The sequence below is a fragment of the Haplochromis burtoni genome, unplaced genomic scaffold, assembly GCF_018398535.1.
Source record: "Haplochromis burtoni strain Fernald_Lab_line unplaced genomic scaffold, NCSU_Asbu1 Contig_454, whole genome shotgun sequence".
Classification (NCBI taxonomy): domain Eukaryota; kingdom Metazoa; phylum Chordata; class Actinopteri; order Cichliformes; family Cichlidae; genus Haplochromis; species Haplochromis burtoni.
Window position 1 is genome coordinate 144,776 of NW_024582815.1, and position 12,575 is coordinate 157,350.

The window sequence follows — 12,575 nt, forward strand, 5'->3', positions numbered from 1 at the left end:
CATTGAGAACATGGTTGTTGTTCAATAATAAAATTATTCCTCAAAAATACAACTTGCCTAATAATTCTGCACTCCCTGTAGACACAAATGCAGTACCATTCTTGAGTTGATCAATAGTGGGTCAACGTCCCTTTTATGGGACAACTCGGCCTTTCCACCATTTGGTTTGAGAACTGAAGAAGCTTCTCAGATGAGAGGTGAAACGTCTTCAAGAAACTTAAAGAAGTCCAGTCACTTTCTTGCTAAGCCCCTTATACAAATTAAAATATTACATCGTTTTGGACCTCTGACCTGTTCTTGAAGGCAGAATAAGCTCAAACTTGCTTAAATGCTTAAATTTTACTCTGTTTGTATCAGGAACATTTAGGAAATGACACTGGTATATCTGGTTTATGGGGATTTTAAATATCACATTATAGTTTACATCCAATTATTATGCCAAATTTAACCTGTAACCACACTTTTACATTTCACATCTGCCTTTTTTTCAAGTTGAGTCTAAAGTGTATTATTCTTGTTGCATTATGAACCTCCCAAGTATGTTTAAGCTTTCAGACTGCTTCTTGTTTTGTTGTAAGAATAAACTATGCCTATGCAGCTTTGAAATCTACATAAAACTGTGTTAGCAGACAGATCTGTGTGTTTGTGTCCAGGTGGTGTACGATACCAACACCCTCTATGTATTTGCTCCAAGTCATGAAAGCAGAAGTCGATGGGTCCAGAGCCTCAAAGAAGGTCAGTCCCTGTTTTGTTCTGTGAAAAACTAGCAAATGCACATATATACAGGGGTAGGGTATGAAAGCTCACACTGGGAGTTTAGACATCTGAAGTACTGCAGAGATGTTTTTTCACACTTTGAACCACAAAGCACAAACTGGTTTTCACACATGCAAATACCTTCCAGCACCCCTGCACTGTTTCCATTGTTCTTGTTGTTCCTGTCATGAGAAATTTAGCATTTATTTTACTCAACAGAAGCGCTGTGTACTGCTTAGTAATTTGACCTGATTTCTCAAACCTCAGAAGTGCAATGGTTAGTTCACTTTTCTGTCTTATAGTTTGAACTGTGTATCATTACTGATGTTCTTCTAGAGGTCACAATGGTCTTTTTATTTTGTTGATCTTTTTATTCTAAATAATTTAATTCTCTTTATTTAAACAATGCAAGTATCAGTTATTAGGACTATAAATGGGTGCATCTCAAAGTCTTTCATAGGAAATAGATATCAATGAGTATAAATACAAACAGTATCATTATAGGTTAGGTGGCTGGTTGCAGTATAGATCAAAAACACGGGGATACTCTACATATTTCAGCTTCAACTGTGAATGACAACCCTCCTGTTGTCAAAGGAGCTTGCAAAGAAAAGCGTCTGGACTTCTTTAAGTTGCTTGAAGACGTTTCTTTATAGATGAAGATTATAGATGGCAGAGAGTTGGTGTCTGCCATCTATAATCCAGTTTTGAGATCCCTTCCCAGACGCCTTAACGCCCACTCACATCCTGGGCCATCTGATCTCAGGAATTCGCATGATAAGGTGGGGCCAGGTTTCACAATGAACTCACCCGAAACTCTGGCTGATTGGGACCCACACCCAGTTTCACACCTTGGCTCAGGCAATTAGAGGATCATCAAGGGGTCCTTTGTCCCTCTGTGGGGGGAAACTCCCACTAGGTTTATATCTGGGACTCTCCACCATTTGACCTTAGAACTGAAGAAGCTTCTCGGATGAGAGGTGAAACGTCTTCAAGCAACTTAAAGAAGTCCAGACGCTTTTCTTTGCAAGCTCCTTTGACTACGATGACCTGGATGACTGAGAACCTTCACAGACAACCCTCCTGTTGTGTTCACCCCCACCCTTACTTTAGAGCTCCGGTCACAATTGGCCGGTCTGTTTTAACAGCTCTTAAATTAACATAAGAAACATTTTTCACCACCAAATTCAGTTCAGTGGGTGGGTCAATGGGTCGTAAAGTGGGTCTTTCATTTTGCTTTATTCAGTTTGAAATTGAAATCGCTCAAACTTTCTTTAATTTGAGCATCTTCATGAACAAGTTGGATGAAATCTTTAATAATTACACGTTTTTAAATGTAGCCTCACTTTCGCATGGACTGGAAGCAAGTGGACAGTCGATAAAAAATTATGTCATGGACTGGTGTTACTTTTCTTTCATTATTTATACTGAAATTATGGAAAAGGTAAAGGTCTGGAGTTGATTCAAAAAGATGTTTTTACATTTGAAAGCCACAGTCCAAATGAAACAGACAATCCTAAAGCTGCCAAAATAAATTAATCAGAGATCGGTAACCTTAGAAATGACCACATCAACATCAATCTGGTGCATATTGAGATTTTTTTTTAAAAAAAGATAACATAAAAACACCCAGACGGTCACACGAGACTACACTGGTAGAGGATCACAGGATCCTTAGCATGATAAAGACAAACTCTTAAGAACATTCAACCTAATAAAGAGCACCCTCCAAGTGGTAGATATTTTATTTTCCAGAGAAAACTTGGTAAGAGAAAATACTGAATGCAAGATTTATGAACCATGAATCATCCTTAAGAACGGAAATGCCAAATTAAAGTAGTAAAAAAAAATCTGGACCAGCCAAACCTGGACAGAATTGCTTTTTTTGAGCAGGTGACATTAAAATGAACTCGTACCAGAAATATGGGGGAAAAAAGTAAGAACAGGGCTTGGAATGATTTATGATCTGGAGTATACAACAGCACCTGAAAACATGTGGCTTACAGTGGCAATAGGTCACTTGCATTTAGTAACGATGTGGGGAAGGAGCTAGATGAAGGGATTCAGTCAACTGCTGCAAAGTTGACTTCATGCCGCTTGGAAGCACAGATAGACAACAACCCAAAACCTCCAGTTAAAGAAAACCAAATGTTTTTAAGGTAAAGGAGTGGAATATTCTGCACTGACTGAGGCAGGAAGGCCCACAAACGAACAACTGAAAACAGCTGCATTAAACGTCTGGCAAGGGATGACAAAAGAGGAAACCCATCCTTTTGTGACAGTCATGAGTTCCTCACTTCAAGCTGTCACTACAACTGTAGCTGCAGTTTAAACATTTCACAAAGTGCTTTTGTTCATCTCTAAATTAAAGCTAAAGTTCTGTACTTCAGCTGCAGCTTTATTGATGGCGTATGCAGTTTATCAACCTAACTTTATATACAGCTTATCAAGGAAAACCAGTCTCAGATAATCTAGACATAAAAATTCAAAGAGAAGCAGCAGGAAAGACCTGGTTTTGTTGAACTGTTGTGTGTTTGTGTGTGTGTATCCAGAGATCAAAGACAACGCAGAGGTCTTGGTGAAGTTTCACCCTCAGTTCTGGCAGGATGGGTTGTGGCTCTGCTGCCGCCAGGCAGAAAAACAAGCACTGGGGTGCGAGCAGTACAACCCGTTAGAAGACAGTAAGTGCCTGACGCTCATGTTTGCTTTCTGTGCTCCATCTAGACTTCCTGTCTCTTGACTTTGTTATTAACTTTATGGTTAATAACAACCTGTGGAAAAATAATTATCCTTCAAATGGAGCTTGTAACGAAGGCGGGCTGTCCAGAATGTCTACAAAGAAGCTGCAAAGCACACACTGCTTCAACCAGCCCCCCTCCAATGAAAATGATGCCTTTTATCCATGTTTAACAGTCACGATTTCATAAAGAACAAACCAGTCTCATAAACCTGTGGGGTGACACTTTGACCCAGATCTGAAGCAAGGTTTAGCTTACATTAGCCACACATCTTAGCTGTTTGCTAAGCTGATGTCCTCGCGCTGCACTCATTTTATGTCAGCTCAGTGTGAGCTAGCACCAACCACATCACATCAGTTGCATAATACTGGAAACTAACTAACTCCAAAATTCTACCTCAGTGTATTAACATTAAATGCTACAGACCTTTATAGTGTCTTTTTGGCTCACAGTTTTGGCCCCCGAGCTTCACATAGAATCCACAAAATGTGTGTAAATACCAGTTTTCATATTTGCTGAATAATTTGTGTATTAAAAATTCATTCTGTGCATTGTATGCTGGAATAGAATAAAACAGAAAGCCTTTTTTGACATTGTATTTATGATACAATGAGCTTTCATGTCCCAGAGTAACAGTTGCATGTTACATTTTTAGATCATGATATCAGCTACACCACAAAGCCACGTGCACATAATGTGAACGAGGTAGCTGTGCTATAAAGTGTCCGAGTCCACATTGAATGCGCAAATCATTATTGTCATGTGACATAAAAATAAATAAATACGCTATTGCCAAACGTAATTGCTCGTCTGCCTTGAGTAACATCCCATTATTGATCCAAAGGGTTCAATATGATGTCAGCCCACCCTTTGCAGCTATAAGAGCTTCCACATCATCCACACATAACTCATCCATGTCTTTATGGAGCTTGCTTTGTGCACTGGTGCACAGTCATATTTGAGCAGGAGGGTGCCACAAACAAACTGTTCCCACACAGGTAGGAGCATGAAGTAAACGTCTGTGAAATGGGACGGTCTAGCCTTCAGATTAGCGTCACCGCTGTCTTGGTGGAGTTTAATAAACTCAGCCGTCTGCTCCTTGCTATCTAAAATATAACAGGACACTGGCGTAAATTCTCGACCGCCTCACACTTCTGTTTCATCAGTTTCCTGTTTCTGTTTTCACATTCAACTATCTAATCTAATCTAATAACTTTTATCTCAGCCAAACCGATTTAGTCCTGAACAAATAAAACACTGAAAAAAGCCAAACTAGGTTGTCTAAGTGACTTATATATTGCGTTTAACCTGAGTAGCGAAAGACCGTGGTGATCTGAAAATGATGTGTGCCGTTCTCTGCGGCTCTAGTGACCCTCGAGCTCCCGGCGAGCTCTCGAGCTGGTGAATAACAGACGTCTCTGAAAACGTCGGAGGACTTTTGCAATTATATGATATCTTAATTAGCCAAGCAGATATTTGAAGTTTACACAGCTACATTCTCACCTGAAAATTTGCTAAAAGTCATAAGAGTAGAAAGAGTAATAAGAGTAATATTAAAACTTAATAGTGGCAGTTTTATTAAAACTTAAAACTGGAATTGGCTGGGCCATGCTCTGAATTCTGGGATATGGTGGGCCACAAAGGATACACCTGACCCATCCTCAAATTTGGGGAAAAGGAGGACGCATTTGTCGGCTGCATTCGGAGGAGTCTACGAATTTGGACAGCCTTCATCGTGTCGCTGTGACGTAATCGGTCTACAAATGCGGCCTCAGGAGGATGCAGCCCATGAATTTGGACACCCCCAAAGTTTGGAGGACAGCAGTGACTGACTCTGCAGAAAGTTGGCGACCTCTGTGTTCTGTCGTCTCCGATCGCTTCCACTTTGTGATAATACCACTAACAGCTGACTGTGGAATATTTATTAGCGAGAAAATGTTATTACTGGACCCCTGAGAGCGACCCATTATTTCACAAATGTTTGTAACAGCAGCCTGCATGCCTATGTGCCTAGGAGACTACAATAATTTTGGCAATATATAAAAAAATAAACATAAAAACATATAGTGAGAATGTAATTCCAACAGTGTTTGAATGCAGCACACCTGCTTTTTGTAAGAGAGTGGTAATGGCCTTATAGAAGAAACCGTTCATGGTCTATTAGTCCTAGTTCTCAGTGTCTGAGCCAGTGACATGAGGACAGATGTTACAGGTCCCTGGTGGCCAGAGTGGCCGCAGTCTCAGGCAATGTTTTGGCCTCTGGTGAGGTAACAATATCTAGGAGAGAGAAGGATGACAGCCAATGATTTTGTGGCCTGTGCTAATGACCATTTGTAGCCTTTTTACACTCTTTGACAGCTGCTGGGCAACCAGCTTACCACACTGTGAGTCAGTATGTTAAAATACTCCCTCGTGGAGCGGTAAGAGGCCACCGGCAGCTAAGTTGTACTTGAATAGCATTTAAGTGCCCCAGATAAAGCCTAATAGTTTTGTATAGTCACACACACAGTTGAAGCTACAGTGCTTCAATAAACCAACTATTTCTTTAAATGTAAACCTTTGAGTTTGCAAAGTGACTCCAGTCATCAGTGAAATGTAGCGATAACTACATTAATACACTTTGGTAGAGTACCTCAAACTCGTTCGCACAGTAAGTAGAATACATTTGTAAAAGTCGGTGAACCTTTCACAGTAAAGGTTTTCAGATAAAACTGAGTTGCTCCGTTGTCATGGTTATTTTATTACATTTTGAAACCCTTGATTCACCAAGTGAGAAGACAAAAACAGGAAATTGCATTTATAGCTTAAAAGCTGAGGCGTTGACTAGTGCACTACGCCGCAGTGATGTGGCTGATCAACAGCTGTTGATCAGCCACATCACTGGTGACCAGAAGCAGAAGGGTCAAGAGGTCAGTGTGAACTGAAAGCAGAGATGATGGTGAAGATGAAACTGAATGCGAAAATGTAAAAACTTCATGCTTGACTCGCTGTTTCTGTTCCTTTTTTTTTTTTTTTTTAGTTTCCAGAAAACCTCTACCCCCGATTCCTGGAGAGAAGTGTAAAAAAGAGAAGGTAACCACACGTACACACACACGTGCACACACACACATGTGCACACGCACACACGTACACACACGTACTACCAATATATCAGTATAAGCCAGGAGCTGCAAGCCTGTAGTCACTCCTACTCCTCCTCAGCGTCGGACTCCTCCTCCTGCCCCCCCGACCCCCGAAGATGATGAGGAAGACGATGAGGAGGCTGAGGAAGAGGAGGTGGTCGTGGCTATGTATGACTTCCCCGGCATGGAGCCTCATGATCTGAGTCTGGTGAAAGGGGAAGAGTATGTCATCGTGGATAAGTGTGACGTCAACTGGTACAGGGCACGCAACAAGTATAAGTGAGTTCACGCTGTATTTCTGTGTTTTACCACCTAGTTTCTCATGTCTTTGTGTGTTGTGGTGATGTGGTAGTTTGTTTGTGTTTTTTCACAGTGAGGAAGGATACATTCCAAGTAACTATGTAACTGAGAAAAAATCCGGAAACTTGGTCCAATATGTGTGAGTGTGTTAATCATTTCCCAGTTACAGTTTGAGTTTAATGGCTGGCTGAATCCTAATGTCTGGACCTTGTTAATACAGGGTTTTTGAAATTTGGCATTTACTGAGTCTACACAAGCACACTTTCTATGGACTGAAAGCATGGCCAACCACCAAGCAGTTAAACACATGTTGGGAAAAGTAGTCTTGGGCAACACCACATTTGAATTGAGTTTGATATGTGGTTATTTACTTAAGGTAACTGTGTTTACTTAATTACATCTTACAGGTTATACAGGTTTCCAAAGTTAAAGTGTAGATTTCTGATCAAAGCTGTGATAGTTATATATTTAATAGTTAGACCTTTATGATAAAACCAGCATCTGTATGAGTAGAGGTCACACACTTGCATTGTGTTGTATTACTGTCCTATAGACAACTTCTCAAATCTTACAATTTGATCTACAAAATTAACCCTTTAAAGCCGAACGGAGCAGCACGCTCCGTTTTGCGTAACAGTTTTTAAATTTTTTACCTTCAGGGCCTTATAAGCCTATACTGGTGTTTTTCCAAATTCATGTTAGACTTTATGCTTTTCTGTGTCGTTTCTGGGATGCTTAGAACTCATATTGCGCTGCTGGAAATAGTTTATTTTGATGCACATGCTGGTTTTTTTTTTTTTGGTTTTTTTTTGCAAATTTGCATCATAATATTTATTTTCGTTTTTCCTGCAGTATATACAAATTGGTGTATCTCAAAAATAAAATTATAAAGACACTCAAAATAAATTTCCTGTTGTTTGAAACAATTTTGTGCAACTTTTTTGTATTTACAGTTTTGAGGGATAAACCTCTTAAATTTCTCTAACTAGAAATATATGTATAAAAAACAGGAAAAAAAAACAATTTTCAATTGTTTTGCAGTTTTTTGCAATTTTTTTGCAATTTATGTAATTACTATGCACTTAATGCATACACATTATTAAAATTTTGGCTACAATGGTTGTATTGATGTATAGCAACTTGAAATGCTCCCAAAAATGGCACTACAGCATGTAAAAATGTAAAGATAAGCTCTGGCAAACTTGGTTCTATGGTAGGTTAGGTCTATGGTAGGTCCCAGGGTTAATTAAAATTAAACGAATCTTGAACATTTATTAACGAAAAATGCTAAAAACACTATAAATGAAGTGAAACTAAACCAAAATTGAAACTCTCATGGTTGACTATCAGCTTTCCTGAGACACCATCACAATGTCATTGGTGAAATAGCAAATCTAGGTTTTGCCACTGTAAGTTGATCAAAAACTGTAGAAGAGATATTTCGATCATTTGGAGGCTGATGTTATACTCTTGAAGTAAATGTATTTGCAGTTGAATCGTAAAGTTCACTGTGAGTCATGCTATCTTCCAGTAAACGCTTATTTCACTCTTGATGTTTGGATTCAGCCAGCTGATAGTGCTTCACAAAGCAGGCAGAGCACTAGAGTCTCATGTTGTGTTTTCTTTGTTTGTTCCAGCTGGTACAGTAAAAATGTCAACAGGAATAAAGCTGAGGAGCTACTGAGGAAGGAGGTTAGGCTCTCTTTCCTACCTTTGGTTCTTTGTCTTTATTCCCTCCCTGTTTATACGTACTTCTATGATTTAGAGACGGTGATATTAGTGATAGCATGTTGCTGAACGAAATCTGTTCTTAAGAAAACACAAATTTAGATATTTTCAGCCCTTCCAGTTTTCTGGATTCTTTGACTAAGGTGACTGAGATAACAGAAATTACTGTTGTGTGGATTAGAAAAGTCTTGAATTTTAAACTTGTGGAATCCGTCAACCTCTTAATAGCCGCCAGGCAAACTGTTTAATGTTAAAATGGGTTCTACTTAGCTATATGGTGTCCACAAACTAGAAAATGTTAGATTTCAGTCTAGTCTCATGCATTTTGGCCTTTCAGTTTTTCTTTTCAAAGTATTTACATTTGAGAGTTCCACACAGGTTAGCATTCTATTGTAAAAGAGGTGGATGTTAATCAAATATAAGGCCTAATCATAGATGGTTTGTCAGTGACATGTTCTGGTAACTGTTTTACTGGTGAAACTACAAAGTTTAGTCTGCAAAGTTTCAGGCATGTTTGCTCTTTGCTTTCTATGATGTCAGAAAGAAGGGATATCTCTAATATGGTAATTACAGGCACACTTTCACAGCTGAGCAGCTGGTGTGTTTAATGAACGGACCCAAAAGCAGACACGGGAGAACTGAACTGAAGTTGAACAAAAAGCGAGCCTTTATTGGGGCTGATACACAATAAACAGAAAAACAAGCCGAGATGAAACTTGGGCGAAACTAAACTAAACCTAAACTGGGAAAACTAAATAACTCTGACAAATTGTGAAGAGGCTGAGGAACTATGAATCAACTATGACAGCAATGATAACTATGACAAGAGGTATATGAACACACCACCGAACAGAGGCAGCAATATAACATAGCTAACATTAACAGTGCAGTGAATCCTGCTTGTGCCGTGATATTCAGGACTGCAAACCGAGCAGCATCACTGACTTTCTTTCAGCTTGTTGTGTTTGTGGATATATGACTGACTGAATATAAAACGTAAAGGCTTTAAAACCAAGTTAACGCTGCAAGTACAAACATCACTAATGTCACATAACTTTGCCGACATGTGGCCAACAGTAATGTTTTAATGTTCTTCTTTATTAAACATTCATACGGAGCCCCGCAGGGGACATGGGAGAAAAAAAAATTAAGATGGACTTTTGCGAGATCTCGCAAAACTAACCCAGTTTCAGCCATCTGCCGTTTTTTTCCAAAGAAAATATCCACACCCACCACCGCGCTATGAATTGTGGGATATATGGGACCACAAAGTCTACACCGGACTCACCCCTCAAATTGGAGTACACTTCGAATTGGGACAGCCGTCATCGTGTCGCTGTGGCGTAATCGGTCTCCAAATGCGCACTACGGAGCGTGCGGTCGCTGGATTGGGACACAGCCAGAGACACCACAGGGGAAGTAAAACAAAACGCATGGAACGTGAAGACACTTGACTCTTCAAAAGGGGAAACAGAGATGTAGACATGACAACACAGCCTTGACAACATGAAACATGCAGACAAGAAATACATAAAACCTACTGTGAACAGCTGAACAGAAACCCACCTGCTCAGCTCTTCTATATATAAATCAGTAGAAGGTTGGCTTACAGGGGGCTGAGCTAAAATGAATTATATCAAACTAAGGTTGAATGGAGTGGGTTTTTTTTAATCTTTTAACAAGCCCTATGTAGCCGAGCCATCTGGGGTTAGTTAGTTTTTGCCTGTTTGGAAGGCTCAAATGGAAAATCCTGAAAGAGGAAAAACTGCAAGGTCAAAACTTTATTTTGTGGCTGAAACAACCCTAGCCCAAAATCTAGTCTGTTGGTGCCCTGGTGTATGTTGAGAGGTTAAACAAAAATCTTATTTAGTTTTCAGCCTTTGTCTCTGTGCCATGCCCTCCAGGATAAAGAAGGAGCCTTCATTATTAGAAACTCCAGCACCCCAGGAACCTACACTGTTTCGCTCTACACCAAGTCTTCAGGGTAATTCTGCACATGTGTGGTAGTTATAAGTTTTATGTAATAAAAGCTGGTACAACTTGATTTACACTGTGGTTATGTTGTATTTGTAGGGATGGAGGTGCAGCTATTAAACATTACCACATCAAGGAGACACAAACCCTACCAAAACACTTCTACCTGGCTGAGAAACACCTCTTCAGCTCCATCCCAGACCTGATCGAATACCACAAACATAATGCAGCAGGTAACCAACACACAATTTGTGTAGACTATTAAACAGTGACTTAAGCTAAATGCATTATGGTGCTTTTCTGACCCTCTGAGGCCTAAAGCATCAATGGTGACAGTGACGTGCCCCAGACCTACCCCCTAACACTAACCCTGTGTTACAGAGATGGGACGAAGTACTGTTCTGGTAAAAATATAAATGATATTTTATGCATATCAGCTGATTATTTTTTTTGATCCCTGCTTTTCAAAACTCAGGAGACTTACTTTGGTCGCCCTGTCCGCATTGGGTGGCAAATCCCCGCCAGCATACTCGATCAGCTGCGGCTGGCCTCATCCCATGCAATGTCTAAGGCACGTAAATCATCAATTAAAGTCCTCCGCCTTTTTGTATGAGCGTGGCCTGGTTTGCGTCTTCCATGGGGAGGGTTCCACGTGATGGCAATCTTGGGCAGTCTTTGCGGGAATTGGCATAGAATGTGACCTCCAAAGTGCACTGTCCGCTAAGTCACAATGCCATGGAGGGGACGTGTTGCAGGCCGATGGTTGCTCTCCGACACACAACATCATTCATGGTCAGCATCTCTGTTGCTTGCAAGGATGCTGCCCAGGTAGGTGAATTGATTCACCTCCTCCAGCGGTTGCAGTGCTACCATAATGGGGTCCTGTGTTGTCATGTAACCAATCCTCATGGCCTTGGTCTTGTTCCCACTGATCCACAAGCCCACTTTGGCTCTTGCTCCAAGTTTGATGTCATGGTTTTCATGTTCTTCTGGACGTCAGCCAACACAGCGATGTCATCCATGAAGCCGAGGTCCTTCAGACGTGTTGGTGGATGCCAAGGTATCCCAAAGCCATCCATGGCCATGGCAGTCCGCAAAACAAAGTTGATGTTGAGAAGGAAGAGTAGGGGAGAGAGAATGCACTGGTTCAGGGTCTCTTTGAAGTGTTCCAGAGGGCGTCTTCTTCCTGTTTGGTCAGCAGCAGGTTGACATTTTTTTCTTTGACAGGTACTCGCTGCCCACTCTTTGCACCAGTGAGTTCATGGACATTGTGATTGAGGGTCTTCGTGTCAAACTCAGGAGAACAAAACCTCAGCAGGGAAAACATTGTTGGGGTTTTCTCTGTAATCGCTGTAAATCAGCTGATTATACTTTGCACTTTTTCAGTGCAACATCTGCTGATGGCTTAGATGAGCCTTGTCCAAATGGCTATTTTCATGTAGTCAATGCTTTTCAAGCTAATTTAGTGAACTTACAATGTTTTTCCTGAATACTATCGTTATGTTTACTGCAGGAAGAAACTCTAAAACTTTGTAAGGAGTGACAGCGACGAGAGTGAGAGAAAGAGAGAGTTTTGAGACGTGAGAGATATGTGACTTTTAGCGTGTTTGGAGTCTAAAGTTAGTTTGTTGCGTTGTGTTGTGTAGTGTAATCGATAGTTTTGTTTTGTGTGTCAGAACAATAGTGCAACTGCTGAATATCACAGTTGCTGCCAAAACAGCCACCAAAGACAGATTGCAGTGTAAATGCTGTCTCCAGGTGGAAAACAGGAGGAGTGATACACCTCCTGCTGTCAGGCCTACAGGTATCAGACTTGTGATGTTCTTCTTTATCTTACAGTGGACAGAAATGATGTTTTGGACTGGCACAAATAATTTGAGTGCCATCTTATTTGATGCAGAACACCTGATTGTTTTGTAAATACTGAAATGTTAAACCAAAGCTTTTTTTAATTAAC

The 12,575-nt window shown here is 40.4% G+C and overlaps 1 protein-coding gene across 1 annotated transcript in view; it reads left to right on the plus strand.

Annotated features, from left to right (window-relative positions):
• tec (tec protein tyrosine kinase) overlaps positions 1-12,575 on the plus strand; it is a 27,344-nt gene that overhangs the window by 7,960 nt on the left and 6,809 nt on the right. The window contains exons 4-11 of the mRNA XM_005949682.3: positions 654-735; positions 3,309-3,437; positions 6,514-6,566; positions 6,696-6,895; positions 6,990-7,055; positions 8,554-8,608; positions 10,549-10,628; positions 10,718-10,851. Of these exons, the coding sequence (XP_005949744.1) occupies positions 654-735; positions 3,309-3,437; positions 6,514-6,566; positions 6,696-6,895; positions 6,990-7,055; positions 8,554-8,608; positions 10,549-10,628; positions 10,718-10,851 (799 nt within the window). The remainder of the gene's footprint in view (positions 1-653; positions 736-3,308; positions 3,438-6,513; positions 6,567-6,695; positions 6,896-6,989; positions 7,056-8,553; positions 8,609-10,548; positions 10,629-10,717; positions 10,852-12,575) is intronic.